Source organism: Python bivittatus, unplaced genomic scaffold (assembly GCF_059951505.1).
Source record: "Python bivittatus isolate LINGU-HERP-01145 unplaced genomic scaffold, Pbiv_v1 ctg000030_np1212, whole genome shotgun sequence".
Lineage (NCBI taxonomy): Eukaryota > Metazoa > Chordata > Lepidosauria > Squamata > Pythonidae > Python > Python bivittatus.
In genome coordinates, this window is record NW_028277031.1 from 3,834,130 (window position 1) to 3,857,870 (window position 23,741).

Genomic DNA, 23,741 nt, shown 5'->3' on the forward strand with positions numbered 1-23,741 from the left:
CAATTTTGTCATAGGATTTCTCAGGATAAGATTTTGTCTCCCATCCCATTCAACATCAACATGAAACTACCTGGGGAAGTTATCCAGAGATGTGGAATGATGGAAGTTATCCAGAGATGCAGATGATTCCTAGCTTATCTTGGCTGAACTTGGAAGCTAAGCAGGGTCAGCTTTGATTGGTACTTGGATGGGGAACTTCCTGGGAATTTAGAACTTTAGGCTAAGCTGGGAAGTAAAAAATATCCTTGAAGACGGCAAGAGTAAATCACTGTCTGGAAGCGTCCATGAAGTCAGCAAAGCTCAATGCACAGAGACCTAGCTTTTTAAAACCAATTTTAACTCCAGATAATTTCTGGCCTCCATTCGAAACCTTAGTGCTAGACCTTAAGGCCTAAAGGGCTTGAGGCCTAGGCAATCCATGGAATGCGTTCTCTTCCTTTGATCATCTTAGATGTCTTCAATGAATGATTGTTAGAAGGAAAAATTATAAGGCAGGATGACCTGCTGTCTCTAAGAAAACTTGCTAAGTGTCCACTTTCTCACCTTGAAGCCTCAGGGGTAATGTTCTTCTCCCAGGCATTTGAGATGTCCACCACTGAACTTTGAAATGTTATGTGCCCTCATTATGCTGAAATAATAGCTTTTATGTATAGTATTTCATTTCGTTTCCTTACGCTTATTGCTGTATTGTACTGGGCTCTTTATTAGAAAAAGACAAATTTACTCCAGACAACTTTTGGTCTAGATCCTAGAAGTTCATAGTTAACTTCCTAGAGATATGATCGCAAATGGACTTTTTCTAAACCAGCCCAATGTCTAAATAATATTTCAATTCCTAAATTCAGAAGGCGATAAACCTTAAGCCCATTTGAATGCCCTTCCTACATGGGTCATGAAAGGAAAATTCAAAAAAATTCTATATCTGGACAGATTATGCCCATGTGGTGTTGGTCCCATCAAATCAACAATTTGTGTCCTCCTTTCCTGTCAACTTATTATGGATACTCTCTGACTTATATCCCTATTATTAACAAATTATCTGTTCCCAAGAAGCCATCTATCTCTTCAAATGTGGCAAAGGTTTGTTTTATTGTTTCCAAATTACAGCAGAGTCTGAAGAACTAACACTTGAGAAAGACCTTGTGCTTCACAGTGTATCTCTGTTGTTTTATTTATTATTTCATACATTTTTGTTATGATGGTCAACGATTAGAATAAACTTGATCTATCTGAAGGGCATCGTTAATCATATACACAATGTCTATTTATCAGAGTGATCAACAAAATAGAAATTTAAAGCTAAACTCAAAACAAGTTGGCTTCCATCATCATCTCCAGATGCTTGGAAATAGGATGAAGGAATTGCTGAGCATTGTACAAACGTGTGATATGTTCATTCATTCAAGTGTCTTCTTGCAGGAGGTTGATGACCACATCTCTCCACAGTATTGTCTTTGACTCATGACTGACTGAGAGATAGAAAGATGTGGTAAGGACCTGATCTCTTTGACACTCCATGCTGATGTTAACCCTGCAAGGTAGTCCAGACAAGAAGCACAACAAGAAGTACTAGCTCTATCTTCATTGTAAGGTTACATTAACAGACTCTTAATAATAATTACTAACTTAATAATATTAACTTAATAATAATTACTAACAACAAAGCTAGCAGAGATGACAGTATTCCAGCCGAGTTATTTAAAATAATAAAAGTTGATGCTGTTAAAGTGCTGCACTCAATATGCCAGCAAGTTTGGAAAATGCAACAGTGGCCACGGGATTGGAAAAGGTCAGTTTATGTTCCAATTCCAAAGAAGGGCAACGCCAAAGAATGCTCAAACTATCGCACAATTGCACTCATTTCACATGCTAGCAAGGTTATGCTCAAAATCCTACAAGCTAGGCTTCAGCAATACATGAACCGAGAGCTACCAGATGTACAAGCTGGGTTTCGAAGAGGCAGAGGAACTAGAGATCAAATCGCCAACATTCGCTGGATCATGGAGAAAGCACAAGAGTTCCAGAAAAATATCTACTTCTGCTTCATTGACTATGCAAAAGCCTTTGATTGTGTGGATCACAACAAACTGTGGCAAATTCTTAAAGAGATGGGGGTACCAGACCACCTTACCTGTCTCCTGAGAAATCTGTATGCGGGCCAAGAAGCAACAGTTAGAACCGGTCATGGAACAACCGATTGGTTCAAAATAGGGAAAGGAGTACGACAAGGCTGTATACTGTCACCCTGCTTATTTAACCTATATGCAGAATACATCATGAGAAATGCCAGGCTGGAAGAATCACAAGCCGGAATTAAGATTGCAGGGAGAATCATCAATAACCTCAGATATGCAGACGATACCACCCTAATGGCAGAAAGTGAAGAAGAACTAAAGAGCCTCTTGATGAGGGTGAAAGAGGAGAGTGCGAAAGCTGGCTTGAAACTCAACATTAAAAAAATGAAGATCATGGCATCTGGACCAATTAATTCCTGGCAAATAGAAGGGGTAGAAATGGAAGCAGTAACAGTCTTCATTTATTTGGGCTCCAAGATCACCACAGACGGAGACTGCAGCCATGAAATTAAAAGACGCTTGCTCCTTGGGAGGAAAGCTATAGCAAACCTAGACAGCATATTAAAAAGCAGAGACGTCACCTTGCCGACAAAGATCCGCATAGTCAAAGCTATGGTTTTTCCAGTAGTAATGTATGGCTGTGAGAGCTGGACCATAAAGAAGGCTGAGCGCCAAAGAATTGATGCCTTTGAACTGGAGAAGACTCTTAAGAGTCCCCTGGACTGCTAGGAGGTCAAACCAGTCAATCTTAAAGGAAATCAACCCTGACTGCTCATTGGAAGGATTGATACTGAAGCTCAAGCTCAGATATTTTGGTCACCTAATGCGAGGAGAGGACTCTTTGGAAAAGACCCTGATGCTGGGAAAGATGGAAGGCCAAAGGAGAAAGGGACAGCAGAGGATGAGATGGTTAGATAGCATCGCTGAAGCAATGAGCATGAAACTGACCAAACTCAGGGAGGCAGTGAAGGACAGGAAGGCCTGGCGCGATATGGTTCATGGGGTCACGAAGAGTCAGACACCACTTAACGACTGAACAACAACAAATAATAATTAATAAATCTTAATAATAATTTTCAAATGATTTCTCCCCTTCTTTCCTGTTACTCTCCAGAAAACAAGGGAAGGTCCCTTCTGAAATGTTTCCCACGTCATCCCCTTTTCTGTGGGCTGAGACACCTTTTACATGCCAGTTGTCCAGTCTGAGGCTCTCCCCCCTGTCTCCCAAGGCCATTCCCACAGCCATTGACCAAATCAGGTTGATTCATCTGCCTTTAGGGGTGCTCTCTCACCCCCAAAGCTAGAGCATGCCCTAGAGATTCATCTGACATATTGCCGTTCAGCACATTTTTTGCTTCTTCCACCAAGTTGTCCATTGGTCTTCACAGAAGTCTGTTAGCATCCATAACAGGAGAACCATTATGGAAGGTATCAGGGAGCATGGTGAAGATGTGGCCTTGACTTGCTCCCCTTGTAATATATGCAGAGCATATAGATCCTGCTTATCTTTCTGAGATCAGCCAAGATCAATTAAGTGCTGCCTCTTCACTGGTCTAGTTTATATAGGGCTGAACTTGGAAAGCCTTTGAATAGTCTCCAAATTGCTAGGCAGAGAAATTGGGTGGGCCATTTCCCCAAATTTCTCCTCCAGCCATTTCTCAAGGGCTGGGCTCCCTCTTAGGGTCCCAGGAGCACCATGACTGCAAAAACTACCCCCCCACACCAGGGAAGAATTCCCTGCTGAGGTTCTCCTTTGTGATTCACTGGAAAATGGGAACTCAGAGATGCTGCAGATGGCTGGAGAGAGGATGGTGCCATGAAAGATGGAGCATTTACGCACAGTCCTTGGCCAGCTTGTCACCAACTGAATGCAGGAACATTACTCTGCACCCCCCAGAATGTCTCCTTCTGTGAAAGTGCTTGTGTTGCTAATCTGCTTTCATGCCACTGAATGAGAATGGGGGGAGGGGGTGCGGCAGCAGGGAGCAGATCTTTTTCTTCCTCGTGCTGCTTACAGAGAGCCAGTTTGGTGTAACGGTTAAGGCACCAGGCTAGAAACCGGGAGACTGTGAGTCCTAATCCCGCCTTAGGCACAAAGCCAGCTGGATGTCATGGTATGTGGGAAAGACCTTGGGAGAGGGGGCCAAGAGACGCTGCCAAGGGAACAGTCAGATAAGAGACGGCATAGTCCTCAGCTGGAGAGTTGGTGGGGCAAAAGGCTCAGACCTCCCTAGTTTCTCAGGCTGAAAGGGAGACAAGGGGAGGACTGTGCTTTCAAACTTGCAAGATTGATATTGGCCTCATGGAGTAAACCAGATAGGAATCACAACCAGATGAGCTAATTCTAATTTATTGTAAAGCTACATTGATAGAATCTTGCAAGTCTAACAGTACAATTCTCCTCCCGTCTCCATAACTTAACTTAACTTAACTTAACTTAACTTAACTTAACTTAACTTAACTTAACTTAACTTAACTTAACTTAACTTAACTTAACTTAACTTAAGGAGGGTCCCTTCTGAGCCTCTTGCCCCTTCCACTATCCAGCTGCGGGCGATGCTGCCTCTTATCTGACCATTCCCTTGGCAGCATCTCTTGGCCCCGTCCCCCAAGGTCTTTCCCACATACCATGACATGGGTGACCTTGGGCCAGTCCCTTTCTCAACCCTAGGAAAAAGAGGGCAACGGCAAACCACAAACCACTTCTGAAATCTCGCCAAGAACACTGTAGGGAGTAGTCCAGGCAGCCACCAGGAGTCAACAATGACTCACAGGCACACACACAATCCAATACAAAATACTGCTTACACATACACATCCAACATCATTGGATATGAGTGGTATTGGTGAGAAAGTTTCTCTGTGGGCCTAGTTTGCCCATTGATTGACACCTGATGGAAGGGGGAGGAGGAGGACGGTCTCCCGCCCCTTCCCCAAAGGAGCAAGCAGCCCCTGCTCATATTGCAGCAAGCAGGAAAGCCCCATGGATAACCGAGAGACCCCCGACCCGAAATCCACCCGAAAAGCCACGTTTTCAGGAACTTTCGCCCTTTGGAGGGGGGTTGGAAGAAGGTTTTCCGGCCAGGCAGGAAGAAGCGCTTGCGTCCGCTGCCACTGATCGACCTTGGTGAGTGAAAAAGTGGCTTGAATCCCACACAGTTAAATCTTTCCCGAGGCGTATTTGTTTATTGGATCTATAAAACGCTTCCCTCGAAGCGGCGCACAAAGCGGGGCTATCGACTTTTGCAACCCCTGCTTACACCCGCGCCCGGATCCTTGCAGAGCGCGACCCCCCCCCCCAATCATTTTACTTATTTGAAGTTTTCTGTGGCGAAGCCGCGGCCGCCGCTCCCGATAGATGGAGCTGCTCCTTTTTTAAATGACAGAAAAGCGAGGTCGGTCCCCCCCACCGCCCGCCCCCGCCGGTTCTCCGGCCGCACCGACGGATTCTGCCTCCCCGCGCTGCCGAGTCCGGAGGCCGCGCAGGAGCCGCGCGGGAGGCCGGCAGCGCCGCTTGCGCTTCCAGGGGAGGGGGCGGGGAGGGGGGCTTCGAGGGAAGGGGGAACTGCGCGATCCGGGACAGGCCGGGAAAAACTCCCAGGGCCCCCTAAGCCGGACGGTTGGGGCGGCAGCCGCGGATCCGGCCAGAAAGCGAGAACGCGGCCGGTGGATCGGTCCCCCCGCTCGCTCTTGCTCGCCCCCGGTGCACGGCCGGCCTCGAGGCGCCCCGAGAACCCGAGCGCGACCAGGAGACGCGTGTCGCTGACCAGGCTGGTGTCAGTTTCACACGGACACTGACGGCAGCAGCGTGCGGCGCGGCGGGGCTGGGCGGGCATCGCTGCGCTTTTCAGCCCCCCAAGGCCCCCCACCCCCCTTGGGCGCTTGTGCGGCTGCCGACCTCTACGCCGGCGGCCCCCTTCTTCTGCGCGGCCGGCAGAAACAGCTGGGCGGGGCGGCGGAGGAGGGCAGAGCCTCTGGAGGGCTTCTGGCTCGGTGGATCCCCGCTGAGGTTGTCGCCTCCTCGGGGCTGCCCGCCCTTTAGGGTCCTCTGTTCCGCCTGCATATTCCGACACCGCCGCGCTCAGAAGGCTGCCCTGCTTCTTGGAGTCCCACCCCCCCCCGCCCCTTTAACCATTATTATTTTTCACACCATAGACCCCTCTCCTGCTAGATGGAGATGCTGACTGTGCTGTCCGTGGTAGCGCAGCCCACAGATCACGCCCTTTGAAAGGGCAGCAAGTACATTCCTCGCCTCTCTCCCATGATCCGCACCACTTTGCCCCTTCCACGCTGAGGACCTCTTAAAAATTGACATTTCCCAGCCGGGCTCTGCCAGGCTAAGAAAAAGAGAAACCGGAAAAGGGGGCAAGGGGGCGGGGGTTCCAGCACAACCCCTGCAGGCCCAATGCCGGAGCTGGCAAGGAAGCCTGGGGGAGGTTAGGCACTCCCTGCCCTGATCCTGGGAATGGGTAGAGCAAAGCCTGGAGTGGGGACAGGCCCTGGGAACCTCCGGAAGGTAAGCAGCCAACACATCTTTCCACCCTGAGAAGGGAAGGAGGGAAAGAAAAAGAGAGAGAGAGAAGGAGAAAGAGAGAAAGAGATTGAGAGAGAAAGAAAGAGAAGAGAGAGAGAAAGAAAGAGAAGGGGGGAGAAAGAAAGAGGAAAGAGGAAAGAGGAAAGAGGAAAGAGGAAAGAGGAAAGGGAAGGGAGGGAGGGAGGGAGGGAGGGAGGAAGGAAGGAAGGAAGGAAGGAAGGAAGGAAGGAAGGAAGGAAGGAAGGAAGGAAGGAAGGAAGGAAGGAAGGAAGGAAGGAAGGAAGGAAGGAAGATGAACCATCAGGGCGTCTTTGGGGAACAGGCAGGAAAAGAATCTGGAGGAAGAAGCCTGCAGAGGATCTGGAGGCTAGGCTGGGGCTTGGATCGAGTGGGGCTTCACACAACACTCTTAACCAGGACAGGTAAAAAGTTGCTAAGCTCAGTTAATAATCACCTTGGTTTATTTTGCGTGTCGGTCTATGAGTGTGCACATGTGGCGTGAACTCAGCCTGTTTGCTTAGGCTATGGCAGAAACCCAGAAGACACGTCCGTTCAATAACCAGGTTAGGCCTGCTGTATGAAGGTAGCCATTAAGATGGGGCATCTCAGGGGAGTGCAGAAAGAATCCGGAGCGCTTGCAACTTGCTCTCATTGCTCAGGGATGCTCCAGCTTCAGGGCTCTTTCTGATGTAAGTCACTTCTTACAGGCCAAGGGACATCCATGGTCACTTCAAGAAACCCCAGTGGGTGGTTTTCCACCACATTTGCACTAGGAAAAGCAAACACTTGTCACACACATTACACAAAAGCGATCTTGGAAGAGGGGGAAGAAAGCCCCAGCAACATCTGGATTGATTATCATGACACTTCATTTGATTTCAGGTCCGCTTTTTCCCCAGAAAATAATTGAAGACTTCGATTTGCAGATGCGTGTCCATGATTTGATTCCCATGCATTCAGGCAACTTGCATGTGTGAAAGCAGCTGCGCTGGGGTGTCCGAAGGGGGCTTGCCATTCCCTTCATAGGCCTCAGTCTGCGATGTCTTATGCAGGCCAGCATTTGGTCCTGCTATTGTCAAATAATGAACACACATACTGTATGTGAACCCGTCCTCTGCATCCAGTGCCACATGCAAGGAACATGCTGGGTAGTTTGTGTTTATATGAGCACTGCTCAGATCCTCTGCATCTGATCCCCGTGTTCTTAACAGTGCACAGCTGAACGTGTGAACCGATTCCAAAGGGAAGCCTTTGTACTGGTGGGGATGAGAAACTTCTGCTTGTAGCATCTGATTTCTGAACAGCCTCATTATCAGCTACCCATGACTTAGATTCGCCTGTCACGGAGTGCTGAGTGCAAATGATTCATCTTTCATTTATTTTTGAAACGCAGAAGCTGTTTTTCCCAGCGTTGAAGTTCAGCCTCGCTCGTCCATCATTTGCATTCACAAATCCAGAGTTGGAAGGGCGTGACTGTTTTGTGCTTGGAACCGTTTGTGCAAAATTTCAGTTTCAGCCCCCGGTACACAAGGGATGATGGATGAGGAAGATCCTCTCCTCGTGCACCCAAGGGGGGGGGCTCACAGGGAAAAGAGGGCTGAAAGTGGGGGCGGGTTAACGCTGTGGTCCTTCTCTGGGGTAAATCAGCAGAACTGACTCCTGAGCAAGTTGCTTAGAATGAGTGTCAAAGGTTGTGCTCAGTTTCACAAAGGAGGCTGGAGCAGGGAAACCTGACGTTTCCAAGGAAAATGTTACATTTATTCAATAGATTGAGTGGGTGGAGCTTAAAAAATCACGGAGACATTTAAAAATTGCAGAAGGCTGCTCAGATGCTCAGCAATCTGCATTTAGGATGGGGAGAGGAGGATGCTAACAAGAGTGCCCCCCTTCCACTTTTATCCCTAAGAAGAATATTTAAGACCACTACAGATCTCAAAAGACCTGAAGGGTTTTTGCACAGCTGGTGAGTCAGATTTTTTATTTGTACTGGCTTTGCTGTTAGTTTCTCATTAATCTTTCTTGGCACTGATTGTATGTGCGTCGGTAGGTGCGCGTGTGTGTCTTGCTGGCTTTGCAACCTGTTTTGCAGTTTGCGGACTGAGAGGTTGGCTATAAAGCAACTAAGGGCAGTGAAGAAGCTGTGGCTAAAGAGATGTTTGCAGAATGAATGTTTAACCTCGGTGTAAGTTTGGTGCGAGTTGCAGCTGCTGCGATTTATCTCCAGCAAGCAAAGGGACGTAAAGAACCCATTTATTAGTACCTGAAGGAGTCAAACAAATCTATTTCTTCGTGGATTTTTAATGCGTGTTATCCTTCCCATTGTTGTCAGCCATTCCAATATCCTGGATCATAAACATTCTTTTTGTTGTTGGTCGGGAAGAAAGGAGGTTAATGGGTAACTTCATGCTTGCCTGCTCAGGAAAACATCTCCTACGGTTAATGTCCTAGAAGAAAGTCTCACAGGGTCTTAAAGACCCAATCAATCATTTGGGCTTAACAATTCATGTGCAACGGCCTTTGTTTTCAGATGCACTTTTCAGACCGAGAAGGTGATGGGTGGCTTTACCTCTGAGTACTTGGCAGGGTCTGCAGGGAAAAGACCCTCTTATAATCCTGCAGATTTATTCCAGGAAGTGAGAATAACACAGAGTTGTTACAAGGGAGTGAACTCTCTTACTCTTTGAGTGAGATAACTAAGGTAAAATCTTCCTCTCTTTTGAGGTGACCCCATGGACACAGCCAAAGAGTGTTTCTTGCAGCATCATGGAAGGAGTTTGCTATTGTTTTCTTCCGAGATGGTTTCTGATTGAGCCTGGGCTCTCCTGGTGGTGTCCCATCAAAGTACTAACTAGATCTGACTTGGATTAGCTTTTCACACGTTTTCAAGGTCAGCCAAGGTTGGCTGAGTGTTGTATTTGTATGTCAGAGGGAGATGGATGGATGGATGGATGGATGGATGGATATTTATTCATTCATCTGGGCAGGACAGTTGTGGCATTCCTGTAGCTACTCATGAATGAGTGGACCCACCCAGGCTTTGCCACCTGTTTTACTTTGGGGGAGAGCTACGGATTTCCATTCCAGAACAAAACTTCCCTCCCTGCCACACACAAGAGCTACGTAGCCTAAATTCTTGAGTGCAGGTACCAAGCAGAACCCTATTAATATACATGTCACTGACTGTTGGCCCTCTAAATGTGGCTAGACTACATCTTCCATCCTCCTTGGCCATTCAGGCTGAGGGTCATGGGAATTAGGTCCAGTGATGTTGGGCGGCATGAAGTGGATGACCCTAAACAGCCATGGTTATCATTTGTTACAGGGAGCCTTGCGGGTGTCTGCAGATGTGGTCGAACAAGTCAAGATGGCTGTGGTGGTGCAACATAAAAACCAGGTGGACCTTCGATCGCCCGTTTCAGCTGCCATCTTGACTTGTGGGACTGTATCCTGTGGAGCCTCTTGGCTGGAAAATCAAAAGGCGGGATGGGAAGGGAAGGGAAGGGAAGGGAAGGGAAGGGAAGGGAAGGGAAGGGAAGGGAAGGGAAGGGAAGGGAAGGGAAGGGAAGGGAAGGGAAGGGAAGGGAAGGGAAGGGAAGGGAAGGGAAGGGCATACTTGTGTTCTCAATCTAGGGACAGAGCTATTCTTCTCTGAGATCACAATAAAGAAAACAGAGTGTGAAAGTGATCTGTTGAGGCAGAATTCAACTGCTACTACAGCACATTTCTCATCCTCAAGGTAGGATGAGGATCTCTCCTCTAACTCAAGTTCAACTCTTGTAGGCTATGTGAACACATCTATGCAGTTTTCTTGGCAACATTACAGAAGTGGTTTATCGTTGCTTTCTTCCAGATGTGTATATGTACCTGCGTGTGTCTGACTTTCCAAACTAACCCACCCCCCTGGGACTTCTTGGTGGTCTCCCATCCAGGCCTGGCTCTATTTTGTTTTTAATCCGTCAAGGTTGGCTAGTGCTATCACCGGTTGTGCTGAAGACTTGACTCCTCAGAAAGAATACAGAAGTGACTTGTCGCTGCCCTCTTGCTGCCTGCTGTTTTTTCAACTGCCCTAGAGAAGGGTCGCTTCAAAGTACCCAAGCAGAAGCTGGCATAGGCAGGAAGTGATCTGAGGCTGTCGGTGGGCAGGAGTTCTTTGGCCAGCCCCCCCCCCCCAGGAAAGCCCAACCAAAGTCTGCAGCATCGCAAGAGTTGCAGAGCTGCAGAAATCTTTGAATTTCTCATTTCACCCTTTCTCAGCTCCGTTCTCGATATTCTGTAGCAGAACTTTAAAATTCCCTTCTCTTGGCAGAATGCACAACAACATAATTTGATGCCAGGGAGGTTGTTCTCACGTGCAGACAGAGTTTATCTATAGCTCGCTTTTTATTAAGACCATCTCCTCCCATGAATATAGATAGTTTAGCTGATTATTATTTCTTTTAATCATTACTAAGCAAGAATGTTCATGTTCCATTTGCGCATGAAAATCAGCAGAGGGTTTGATTCTGAGATACAGTACATCACCGATTTTCCATGCAGAGCCAGAGTCTTCCAAAGTACAGCTCTTTTCAACAGTTATATAAGAAGAGAAGTTTTGCTGGATCAGGTCAATTAATATATTTTTTTTCCAGTCCATTATTTGATTTCCAGGAAGGGCCTTCCTGATATCTTCTGGTTGAAAGAAACAACCATTTCCTATTGTTTCCCTTTCTTTGGCAGCGAGTAACCACAAGCAAATACAGAAATACTGTGATGGGAGTACCTGGGTTGGTAGAGATACTTGTGAAAAGGATATTGGAGGAGTATGTGATTGCAAAATAAACGTGAGCCAGTTGTCTGATGTAGCTGCAAAAAAGGTTAAGACCATTTTGGAGTGCATCAATAGATACATCACTTCCAAATCACGGGAAGTAATTGCTTTAGTGTATTCTGCATTCTTCGGGGCTCGTCGCAAACGCGTGTCCAGTTTAAGCTACCACACTTTAAAGAGAATTTAGAGGAATTGGAAAAGGTTCAAAGAAAGCTGATGAAAATGACCTGGAGATAGAAAATGAATTCTATGAAGAAAAATGGAAGGAACAGGAGTTGTTTACTCTTGAGAAAAGTGATGGTGTAAGGCTGGGGGGGGGATATGATAACACTCTTACATACTTCGAAGGATGTCACACAGAAGGTCACATCTTTCCGATTCCAGAATGTAGGACACAGCATAATGGATTTAAGATAAAGAAGGCAGATTCTGATTAAATGTAAAACAAAAACTTCGTAAGAGTAAGGGCGGGCTGAGAAGGGGACTCAATTATCAAGGGAAGTGATGGGCTCCCCTTTGCTGGGTGTGTTCGTGAAGGGGCTGGAGAAACATCTGTCTGGAATGGATAGATAGAGCTGTGAGTGCGTGTGACAGAGAGAGATTCTGAAAGATGCTTGTGTTTTGAGTCAGCATTGGACAAGTCCCCGCAGTTTTCTTGGCAAGGTTTTGAAAGTGGTTTGCCCTTGTCTGCTTCTCCCTAGAACTGTCTTGCTTCGTGCCTAAGGTGGGATTAGAACTCACAGCCTCCCGGTTTCTAGCCTGGTGCCTTAACCGCTCCACCAAACTTCCTTTTGAAAGATGTGTGTCCTTTTCTTAACCATAATTTCCAAGCAAAACTTCTAGATGCCAACAGAAAATTCAGAAAATATTCTGAAAATGGTGCTCAGGCTGCAAGCTTATAGACCTTAATTGAAAGTAAGCGGCATTGAACGTAATTGGATCTTTTTGTTATGGGCTTCTGTGTTCTTTATTCTGTTAGTCCTTGGATTCTAGATTCTTTCAGAAAGGTTTTAAAAGAGGACGGTAAGGATCAGAGGCACTGGGGAGGGGGATTAAAAACATCACGGCCATGCAGTCAAAGCTCGTCCCCTTTTTCCATGTATCAGACATGCAACCCCTGTAAAAAAAGGGGTGGGGGCTTCAATTGCACAGCTGCAGTAAAGAACAGGCTAAAAGGTAAAGGTGCTCTTGACATGAACTCAAATCATGGTGATTGTAACGGGGCCCTTTTCCTTGAAATGTGGCTTTTGCAGGAGACAAAGAGGAATGTTGTTCAGTCCATGTTTTAAGTCATGGACCTGGGGCAATTATCTCTCTCTTTTCACCTTTCTGCAAATGTTGAGTCCAAGCTCTTGGCTCAGGATGAAATTCATTTAAATGGGTATGTTAGATTTAGACAGCATACAAAAATGTGCGGGTATAAAGTGCATTTTATAAGCCGCTCGTAAAAAAGGTATGTTGGAGGTAAAAAACAAACGAACCCACCTTCATTAAAAATATGAATCAGGTTTACAGGGTTTTTAATAGTAATAATCATCATCTTTGATTTGGAAATGGAGCAGAGCAGTGATTTTTTTGAAAATAAACTTGTGCAACTGATAAACGATCAGTGAATCTATACATGTAGATATATAATCTATTTAGATAGATATAGATATGTTTGACAAGCCCCTTGGGTATGATTTAGAAACCTCCATGGTTGCTAAGCCTTTTGCCCCCGATGTCCTATTTCTTTTTTATTTGTAGATTGCTAGCTGAAAACCAAAAGAGCTGCTTAATATAATGCAATACTGGCCAATTATCTCCAGCCATTATGGCGCAGCGCTCTGGGCATCTACAGAAAGCTTTCAGGAAGAATTCCAGGCCTGCTTCATGCCTTTTACTAAACCCATTTAATTCACATTCCTGCACCAAGCAGAGCAGCTACATTTGATGGCCAAAATGAGGGCGAGCAAATAAGGAAGGGCCACCCCTTTTTTGGGGTGGTGGGACTCGAACTTGTGAACGAGGCAGGGGGTTGAGCAGAAGAAGGCAGCATCTCGTCAGCCCTGAGGGATCCGTGGGGTGGGGAGTCAAGATGGCAACTTAGACCGTGTGACACGTGTAAAAAAAGGGGGTGTGGGTGTGACCATGGAGTTGCAGGCCCCATCTTGGCTTTTTTTTACACTCACCTCCCGTGGACAGCTCTGGTGAATATTTGGAAGGAAATTTCCAAGAAATCCTAGGGCTAAGCTAGACTGGGAAGTGGAAAAAAAACTTCCCTGAAAAATAAATAGCAAGTCATTTCAACATTGCTGCCAAGAAAACAGCTCAGCGGTAGGACCCCAGGAAGTTACCGGAGTAGAGCTCAGCATGAAGGAGTTTTTGCTTCTGCAATATTATGTTTTATTTGCAATCGTGTTTGGGCTGACTAAACTGCTGTCGTTGCCCTGTCATCATCTGTAAAATAAGATTTCCACACGACAGAGCACACTTAGAAGAAATGCACAGAGTAATATCGATAGATAATATCGGCACCACACTTTATTTTCCCAATATCAGCAGGGCTCAGGTTCTCACAGCTGCTTTGATGGTGAATATTCCCCATACCAGAATAAATTAGCAGGCCATTTTAATGCAGTATTCGGTTAATTCATTGCATGAGTACTTCTCATAACAAATATCACTGACCTTATTTTTTTCCCCCCTCCACATTATTTTGCTTCCCTCTAAAGCAGTGTTTCTCAGCCTCAGCAATTTTAAAATGCGTGGACTTCAACTCCAGGAACTCCCCAGCCAGCATTTTAAAGTTGCTGTGGCTGAGAAGAACTGTTCTAAATGGTAAGTCACACTGATGACATCAGACAACCTTGCCTGATCTCAAGAAGGATAAGGAACTGTGGATTTACCTGGTAAAAAACGTGGTGAGACCCCAATCCCTTTCACATTCCATGCTGTTGACCAAATTGGGTTGGTCAATCTCCCTTTAAGGGGTATTTTCTCATCCCAGGACAAGGGACTCATCCACACAAGTTGCCATTGAGCAGAGTTTTTGCTTCTTCTGACAAGTTGTTTGTTGGTCTTCACAGAGGTCTGTTAGCATCCGTAACAGCAGAACCATTATGAAAGGTCTCAGAGAGCTTGGTGGGGATATGAACATGATTTGCTCCACCCCTCCCCTGGACCGTAGCTTGAAAAGTCATCTTGGAAGAATGCAGCAGCAAACCATTTCCATGCTGTTCCCAAGAAAGCTGCATAGACTTGTCCATAAAATCATCAGGAGTTGAGCTCAGCTCAGGGAGACGCAACCTTAATGGATGCGGACTTCATTTCTAATTGCGGTAGGCCTATTTTAGGCCTACCACCACAGTTATCATTTGTCCTCCTTTCTCAGGTTGAGGGCAACTGTTCTATCAGTTTCAGCAATCTTGGTGATTCTAAGGGATCCCTAAATGGTCCTTTCCAACTCTAGGACTCTGGGGTGGGGAAATCACCTTTTAATCAACGTTTCTTTTTTTTCTTCCAGCATGAAAATGTGCAGCAATAATAGCCTTTGTCTTTCATAAAGGTAAAAATGGAGAAGACCATGGATCCTTTGTACATACCCACCACATTTCCAGATATTAATGTCTCCTTGACAAATGCCACAGACAATGCAACGGTTATGGATTTTTCTGCCTCCTCCAATATCCACTCTGTCTTCATACCGATCATTTACCTTCTGGTTTGTATTATTGGACTGAGTGGGAACACCTTGGTCATCTATGTGGTTTTGCGTTATGCCAAAATGAAGACTGTGACCAACATCTACATCCTAAATTTAGCCATCGCTGATGTACTCTTCATGTTGGGCTTACCATTTCTGGCTACCCAGAATGCCATCTCCTACTGGCCCTTTGGAACATTCATGTGTAGGTTAGTTACGGCTTTTGACGGCATTAACCAGTTCACCAGCATCTTTTGCCTGACTGTCATGAGCCTGGACCGCTATCTTGCCGTTGTCCATCCTATTAAATCTACCAAGTGGCGTCAGCCAAGGATAGCCAAATTGATCAGCATGGCAGTCTGGACTTTATCCTTCTTGGTGGTCCTTCCCATGATTATATTTGCTGATGTCCAGGAGAACTTTCATACGTGCAACATGAGCTGGCCTGATCCAGTGGAGATATGGTCGGCTGTGTTCATCATATATACATCCGTGTTGGGTTTCTTTGGTCCGTTGTTGGTGATATGCCTCTGCTATTTGTTGATTGTCATTAAAGTGAAATCCTCTGGAATCCGAGTTGGCTCCACAAGACGCCGGCGGTCAGAGCGGAAAGTGACCAGAATGGTGGTCATTATAGTAGTGGTCTTTGTTTTCTGCTGGCTCCCCTTCTACATTGTGAATATTGTCAATTTGATACTCATCTTGCCAGAGGAACCAGTCTTGGTGGGCATTTTCTCCTTTGTGGTAGTTCTGTCTTATGCCAACAGCTGTGCCAATCCCATACTTTATGGATTTCTTTCGGAGAATTTCAAGCAGAGCTTTCGGAAGGTCCTATGCCTCCGTCAAGGCAATAGCATTGAAGATGGCGACCCCACCGAACTTCGGCAGGAGAAGACTAGCCACCTGAAGGATACAATGCTGCCTCAGAGGGATGATGAATCCAATGGTCACATGCTGACTAGCAAGGTGTAGAAAGTCTGTGACTTCAAGAAGGCTGTATCTTGGTTGAAACACATGATGACAGTAAATACTGAAAGTGGACGGGGCCAGGAGACGGTGGTCACCTCATCTCCAAGCTTAACCTACAGAGATTTTCTTTCCCAGCCTTTTGTTCCTATGTCCACCTAGCGTTCTGGGGGTCATGAAAAGCTTCAGAAACAGTAACCAAAAAGAACATATTGTATTACTTTCATTCTTGCTCTCTCCTCATATAGCTGTTTGTATGTATGATACAAAAAAAGTTAGGCTATATAAACGAAAAGGCAATTCGGCTTACGATTCCATAGCAGGAAGCCTTCCCTATCAAATTTACTGGATTGGAGATGAAGATGGAAGGCTGTGTGGATAATCCACCTCCCCCCTCCCTCAAACGTGCTGCATGGCGCAACCATGCAACGAAGCCTAAAGGAAGGAATAGGCTTCATTCCCAATGGGTATAATTGCCAGCAGAGAACTGGTAAGGCCAGTAGGGCCCTGGCAAACCTCAGTCCAGTGAACTTGTGAACTGAAGAACTCCCATAGCTCATTCACACCCTTCCGGCGGTCCGCTGTCCCGCAGGTCTCTGGCATACAGGGGCTCCAGCAGTGACGGATGTAGAAGCATCTACAATAACCCAGTCGTTCGGGTGGGTGAGGATGGAAATGGGGAACTCGGTGTTTCCTTGGCAGTCCTTCTGGGTCCTGCTTTCTACTTCCCGCAGGGGGCTGGATCTTGCTACGCTGCTTTTCTTAGATCTAACAGAACCTATTTATAGCCTTACTAGGAATGCATCTGAATTAGGGAGTCCACATTAAACTTTGCTCATTCAAAACGTTCTCAAAATCTTGGGAGGTGCAAAAGTTCACTCCAACTTTTCCAAACCGTACAACTTGGTGATTTAATACGGTCTGGGCAGAAGACAGAGCAACCTGGCTATCTATATCTAATTCTCTTTTACAAGATGCCTTTTTCCCATTCATTAATCAATGAACATTTCTCCAACAGCGTCCGCGGGGAGGGGGGGCCCTAAAAAGTCAAAATGGCAGCTGCAACCATGCATTCAAAGCCTCATTCTTTTTTCTTCTTCTGTTTTAATGGGCATCACATGTGCCACACATCTAAAAAAGGGATAGGGCTCTCATTACCTGAGGATGCTCTCTCCGACTTTTAACTTTGTTTTTGTAAGTGTTTTACTGTCCTCACGGTTTTTATTTGTGAGCTGCCTAGAGTCACCCATGTAGTGAGATGGGCAGTGTGTAAATTTGATTCACAAATAAAATAAATTACGTGGTCGTGGCTGCCATCTTGACTTTACTGACCTCTCCCCACAGATGCTCCTGTATTGCTCAAAAATATCTGGTCTAGAAAAGTTAAATCTTTCTGAATCTCTTTGATTGTGAACCTGGGGGAGTTCAGCAGCTCCCAGCAAACCAGAGCACTCCCCTACTGAAGCTGATAGTAGTTGTTTTTAAACATGATTTCAACCTCTCAGACATCGTTTGGATATGAAGTAAATATGGAGGATCAAGCTGGGGTAAGATTTTATTCCTTTTCCCCACATCACTGCATCCTTTCCTTCCCCCTTCTTTCTACTTGGAAGTGTAATCCCGGAAGTTGACCAAATGTGATCCTGATCAATTAAAATGCTGCTTTAAAAAAGACATTCAATGTATCATCTCTTTCTCAATTCTTGGCAAGGCTGAGGAGCCATGAAGTGGATCCAGCAGAGCTTCCACGAGAAGCAGCATTAACCATGTCAGGGGATCCGATAGATCCGTTGCCCCAGCAGCTTCAAAGCAGAAATATTGGATCTAGAGAATCCATCAGGAATTCACACACATACAGAGACCAATTATAGTTGGTAGCTGATCGTTGCTTTGATTTCAGCTTTCAAAAATGTTCTTTCTTATATGGTCCAGGTCAGTTCCTGATGAATCCCAGACAATCATAGCACTAGATCAGTGTTGTCCAAACTTGGCCACTTTAAGATGAATGGACTTCAACTCCCAGAATTCCCCAGCCAGCCATGGGGAAAAGTGGCCAAGTTTGGACAACACTGCACTAAATTCTGCTGGTAGCAGTTACTAATTAACACTTTATTGCAGAAGTTCTCAGCATGTGAGTTGTGGACCATCCACGGGAATATGAGGTGGTTGCAAATTGTTTTTAAAAGGGTTTGAGTTTTCTGTATCTCACTGTTGCCATCTAGAGGTCTTCTGGATTACCGCAGTCTGGATATGGTAGCCCGAATTTTACTGAGAGTCAGACAAATCCATTTATCAAGTCTGTCTTTATGTGTGTTTAGTAAAACAAGAGTGCTCAGAGTTTGTGTCACATCATCAGGGTCTGCTTTCCTGAATACACATAAATACGAAAATATTCAATAAGCTAAGGCCAAATTGACAAAGTGACCTCAGACCAAATTGACACAGACAGTCAACTAATGGCACCCTGGCTTAGCAGTGAGACATCGTGCCCTTGATCTACGCTGAGATTCAGCCAAGAGCTTTTACATCTTTTCATTCAAAACACACAGAAACAAAAACCTAGCTATATTTTGTTGTCCAGAACACATCCAAGTACCAGATTTCACTATTCACAGCCCTAAAAATATAGAGAGAGAGTGTATAAACAAAGATCAGGCTCATGGATGCCAGGGCTTTGCCCATTACAAAATGATGCACCCAGGAATAAATACGTAGCATGTTAATTAAAGATAACCTTGAAAGAAGTGAGTAAGATAATGAAGAAAACAAGCTAGGTAAAAAAAAGAAGAGCCAGTGAATTGTCAGGGTCCCCATCACTGTCTTTGCATGAAAAAAGGGATGGGAGTTTAGTGGCATTGTGGCCCCCATCTTGACTTTTTTGACACCCCCTGGATGCCGCCGCATGGTGGGATACCTGGCAGATGATCTAATTTGCACCTTTATCCCATGGGCTAGATCAGGGACAGGTGACCAATTGGCACTGCGGGTGCCCTTTTTTCCAAATTTAAAAGGACCAGGACAGTATGGTTGGGAGTTTCTGCCCATTATTTTGAAGGCAGTTCAGGAGTGTGTGTGATGTTGAATGCAAAATAATTGTTAAGCTACTTCTACCCCTATTTTCACTGAAAAAAAAATCAAGCTGCCGAAAATTAGCATACTTGTAGGGGAAGGGTATGAAGAGACTAGACTGGGGTGTGAAGCCTATAGGCTGGGCACTGCCTATTTTGGGGTTACATGGAATTAAACCAAAGGCAGGATTTGGTGGGGCACCAGAAGTGTATCATCTTGGTGCCTCGTCCAGAGCTTCTTTTCAATGTGCCCAGATTTATCTTGAAGTCCAGGGCCCGTGGGATCTAGCGTCCACATCTCCTCCTTTTAATTCTGGTTGAAGGAAAGAGCAGATCTGCGCCTCTTCCTCTCAAAAAGGCCACTGAGAAGTGTCAAGAGAAAGAGGTGTTGGGAGGCTGGCTGACAATTCTGTATATGCTAACCACCCAAGCTTTTATCTAGATTAGGCTCAGAGTCCACAGCTAATTGAAGCTAAATATAATTGGACTGGTTGCTAAAAGAGAGACTTTTACCATTTGAATGCACATCAATAAAAGCATATTGCTTTGAAGACCGTTTTTTTTTTTTTAATTATGTCCTCTCTTAGCAGAACAAGATCTAGCAGTAAATGGTCTTGTTCTGATTTTGAAATACCCCTTGCTATAAGAAATGTTCAGGAGGGAGCAGTCTAATGCCCATTAAAATACTTAAGTGAGGTAGGTCCAAAGGAGATGGAAGGGCCGCATGGTACTATCAATCAATACCACTTACAGCTATATCTCCCTAGCAACAGTGGTCCAGGGAAGACACAAAGTTTGCTACATGCAGTCTTTCTCTGCCTCTGCTGGTGGTGAGATGAAAAATACTGAGCATGATAGAGACATCACAAATCATCCTCCGATCCTAGAGAAGTGACAACCTCATGGATAACATTCATCTCCCACAGGGCCCAGGTGAGCCATATTTAGTCTCATAATGAATAATGAAGTCAATTGGAATGCCTATTCCAAAACTCCTAGGCGAGGACCCCAAAAGCTGTGATAAAATGCCCCTCCAAAAGTTTCTATCAATGTGACAGAAGGAGGAAGATGATTAAATACATGGAGATGGATCATCTCAACTGTCCTGAGGGAGTTGTGTGGGGGCTTCATTAAGCTGTTTTCCTGGTCACATCCACCTACCTTTGAGAGACTGGACCGTCAAAGGTTCCCCTCAAAGCCCAACCTGGAAAATAGTACCAATCCCAAGATATGACTCCTGCAATAATTGGCAATGTTAATTTTAACATGAGGCATTTCTCTCCAAGAAACCCACCCCAAAAAACCCCATGGCTGCCAAAAAACATTTTAGAAGCTGAGAACCCATAAACCTCTTCTTCTCCTTCCTTGCACCTTCCCTCCGTGTCCCCAGTAACATTATTTCAGCTGCGGACAGGGTGTTTGTGGAAGAAAGCCATGGGAAGGTTGAACATGCTGCATACCTTCTGTGGAACTGTGTCCCTGTTAAAATCAGACCTCTTTCAACCTTAGTGGAATCCAAAAGGCAGCCATGATGTCTTGGTTTGAGCTCACGCACGTTTCAAGGAGGTGAGAAAATGTTTTGTTCACAACCCTTAGCAGGCCAACAATTTCACCTGGAGTTGAATCTGAAGAAGGGCTCACCACAAGTAGCCTTTCAAAATGTTCCAAAACTGAATTTCTTTAAGGGTAAGAGAAATCCTTTATTTCGCAAGGGTACGATAGGATGACTGCTTAGTGATATCAGGAGCAATTGAAAAAGTCCCATAGAAGGAGTTCACTGTTGATGGTGTCTTCCCATGAGAAGCTAGGAAGACTACATACCAGCTGGAGGAGTGATTGTGCCATAAAGACATTCACACACACCATCTTGTTGCTAGCAGTGCAAGAACACCACACTGAAATTGTCTTCAAAAAAATGCTCAGAACAAATACCTATTAATTTAAATGAGAATTAATTAAAAATGCAGAGAAATTTCTCTGTCACTCTTTAATATTGCTTAGTTTTCCTTTGCTTAAGCTACGTGTTTTTTAAAGGGTAGTGCAAATTCAATCTAAGACTGCACCAGGAATCTAAAGCTGTTTATGGCCTTTGTTATATCCTCAACCAAAACAAGAATTCAAGTTGTTGTTCGTGATTATTTCAGACGTAAAGGTCGTAAAGATTCAGTTCTCTGAATATTAGTTCCTGAAATACAAACTTAGTACACTTATTAAAAAATTGAAGTCACCCCTTCCAAGAAGACATTCAGGTTCATCCTTTGGCCACCTCACACCTAAATGCATGAAAGGACTCCGCACTCCATGCAGAAGAATTTCCCTGAACTTTTCTGTTTGGCTCTAATTCCAAAAGCAGATTCTCTTCCATGAAATGAATAAAAACAGATAGGGAAAGGAATCAGACAAGTGTGCTAAATGGAAGCAAATTTCCTTCAATTTAAGAAAAATCTGCTGGGAACTTAAAAGAGTTTTGAAGACGCTAGCAAAGCTTCTTTGGGGGAACTTAATATAAGTTAAATACACATGAAGTAACCTGAGAAGTGATCCAGTTATTTCCTTCATTACAGACTGTATGTTGACATCCGAAGGAATGTTCCTATTGAATGTATATTTACGTATGGCAATGACTGGGTTGTCTCAGCAAGATGTGGCCCGTTCACATATCCCGTTGCAATCTTTATATGGTTCAGAATTCAAAAACTGTTTTCCAGAATTAACATTTGAGGTGGGTGCCATGTTCTGGAGTCTTCCTGCTCCTTCTTTGTAAACTTTGCTTGGATCACATGTATCGAATTCTTGGATCCAGTTAATATGGACAGGCTTGGGAATTAGGTGAAGCTGCACTGAAGCTGTGGTGGCCTCCACAGAGAGCAGGAGTCCTTGTGATAATGCAGTCGCATTCATCGGGGGTTATTTTATATTTTCAAGGTATGGAGGCTCGATGCTCCTACTCAGCGCCTTAGAATTGGGTGCGTGTGAAGAATCGCACTGCTGAAAATCAAAGTTAGTGGATTTCAGTGTGCAATCTGGGGGTGCAAAAATGGGATACACCACATGCAAGGGAGGAGCCCACCCCTGGAGTTAAATTCTGATTAAATGGGTGGTTAAGGGCAATCATCTGTTGCAAGCACTAATGAAGACTTCCTTTTCTCAGTTTTTCACTCGGTTCAGAACGAATCCTCATCTCCAGAGGCTGCCTTCACCTGTATTTAAACAGCCTGCTTGCGCAAATATCACCCTGACATTTATTAATTGAATAAGGACTGAGCTGAATTCCCTAAAGAAAACATAGAAAAGCCCAAGTGGGGGAGCCAGAAATCATAGACACATAAATCTTCAGGAACAAATAGTTGCCAGATTATCTTCACCAAAGGATGGGGGCTGAAGAGCCAGTGAAGGTCATCTGTAGAGATTAGGGGATTTGGCAGTTCCCATGTTAAGGCACACTTGTCTAATTCACCCTTTTGGAAATTGTACACATGTCCTCTTTCAATATGCTTGTAGAGAACCATAGAGATGGCCTTGGAGAAGGAATGTGACAATAAGCAAAACATGATTTAATCCTGGGAACAGAAAAGAACATTAGAAAGAAACTGATACTGGCCTTAACTCCCTTGGGCATAAGAGACAGAAAACGCTGTTAGGCTTTCAAGATTCTTTGCTGTAGCCTAGATCAGGGTTCCTCAACCCTGGCAACTTTAAGACGGGTGGACTTCAACTCCCAGAATTCCCCAGCCTGGGGAATTCTGGGAGTTGAAGTCCACCAACTTAAAGTTGCCAAGGTTGAGGAACCCTGGCCTAGATCAATAAAGGAGAGTTGCAGTTGTTCTTGTGGAATCTGTAACCTGACCTGGCCTACCTCAAAGGGCTGACACTATTTTAAAGAGTAGTGATGAGATGAGCAGAGCTGGTCACCAAAGGCCTTTCAAAATTCTCCACCCAGTTTGTGGGTGGAGAAATTGGATGGACGCATTCTCCAAATTTCTTCACAGAAGGGAGAAACTCTTTCAAGAGCAGAACTGGCCCTTAGAGATGAGAGGACACCCAGGTCTCTGGGAATGCCCCCCCCCCCAAAGTTTTTCCTAAAGAGTTTATGGGAGTAGAGGAGGCCACAAAGATAGCAGACCTCACTCACATAGGAGAATGTCTCCAAAATTCCCTTCTAACAGAGAGGAAATGCAGAGAAATTGTGCATGTTTTCTACTGCTGCTCATTTCCCCCCCACTTCTTTGAGACTTTCGTCTAAGAGAGAATTATTAAGGAAATGGAAAGAAAATGAGAAGCAGTAGAAATAGTGCATAATTTCTCTGCCCAGCATAAGAAGAAAGGATGCTCAAAATGAATTCAATTAGAGAAATTGCTCACAAGAAAATGTGCAAATCAGGAAAAGTGCATTTAAAATGTATATATTGTAAGAGAAATGTGCCTAAACAGGAGGTAAAAAACATAAAGATGTTAAGGCACGTGTAAAAAAAAAAAGAAGAGGAAGGGCTTTGATGGCATGCTTCCAGTTGCCATCTTGACTTCTTTGAACCCTCTCCCTGCAAACACCCCCTCCCCCACATGCCTACAAATGAATAAGTATTTTCCTCTTCTTGTTGTTTTTAAT

The 23,741-nt window shown here is 45.0% G+C and overlaps 1 protein-coding gene across 4 annotated transcripts; it reads left to right on the plus strand.

Moving 5' to 3' along the window:
• The first annotated feature begins 4,925 nt into the window (after window positions 1-4,925).
• On the plus strand, window positions 4,926-17,734 carry SSTR5 (somatostatin receptor 5). Of its 4 annotated transcripts, none has more exons than XM_025169317.1 (2): window positions 4,926-5,202; window positions 14,922-17,734. In XM_025169317.1, exon 2 carries the CDS (start codon window positions 14,970-14,972, stop codon window positions 16,071-16,073), a length of 1,104 nt encoding a protein of 367 aa, XP_025025085.1. In that variant the 5' UTR covers window positions 4,926-5,202; window positions 14,922-14,969; the 3' UTR covers window positions 16,074-17,734. The 4 variants fall into 4 exon arrangements, with proteins under 4 accessions (XP_025025085.1, XP_025025086.1, XP_025025084.1 ...); XM_025169318.1 differs by having other exon boundaries at window positions 14,964-17,734; XM_025169316.1 differs by lacking the exon at window positions 4,926-5,202 and adding an exon at window positions 8,206-8,572.
• Window positions 17,735-23,741: the final 6,007 nt, after the last annotated feature.

What these genes read in the sequence shown, in the direction of transcription:
- SSTR5 (XM_025169317.1), top strand. Translation starts at nt 14,970, where the DNA reads ATGGAGAAGACCATGGATCCTTTGTACATACCCACCACATTTCCAGAT.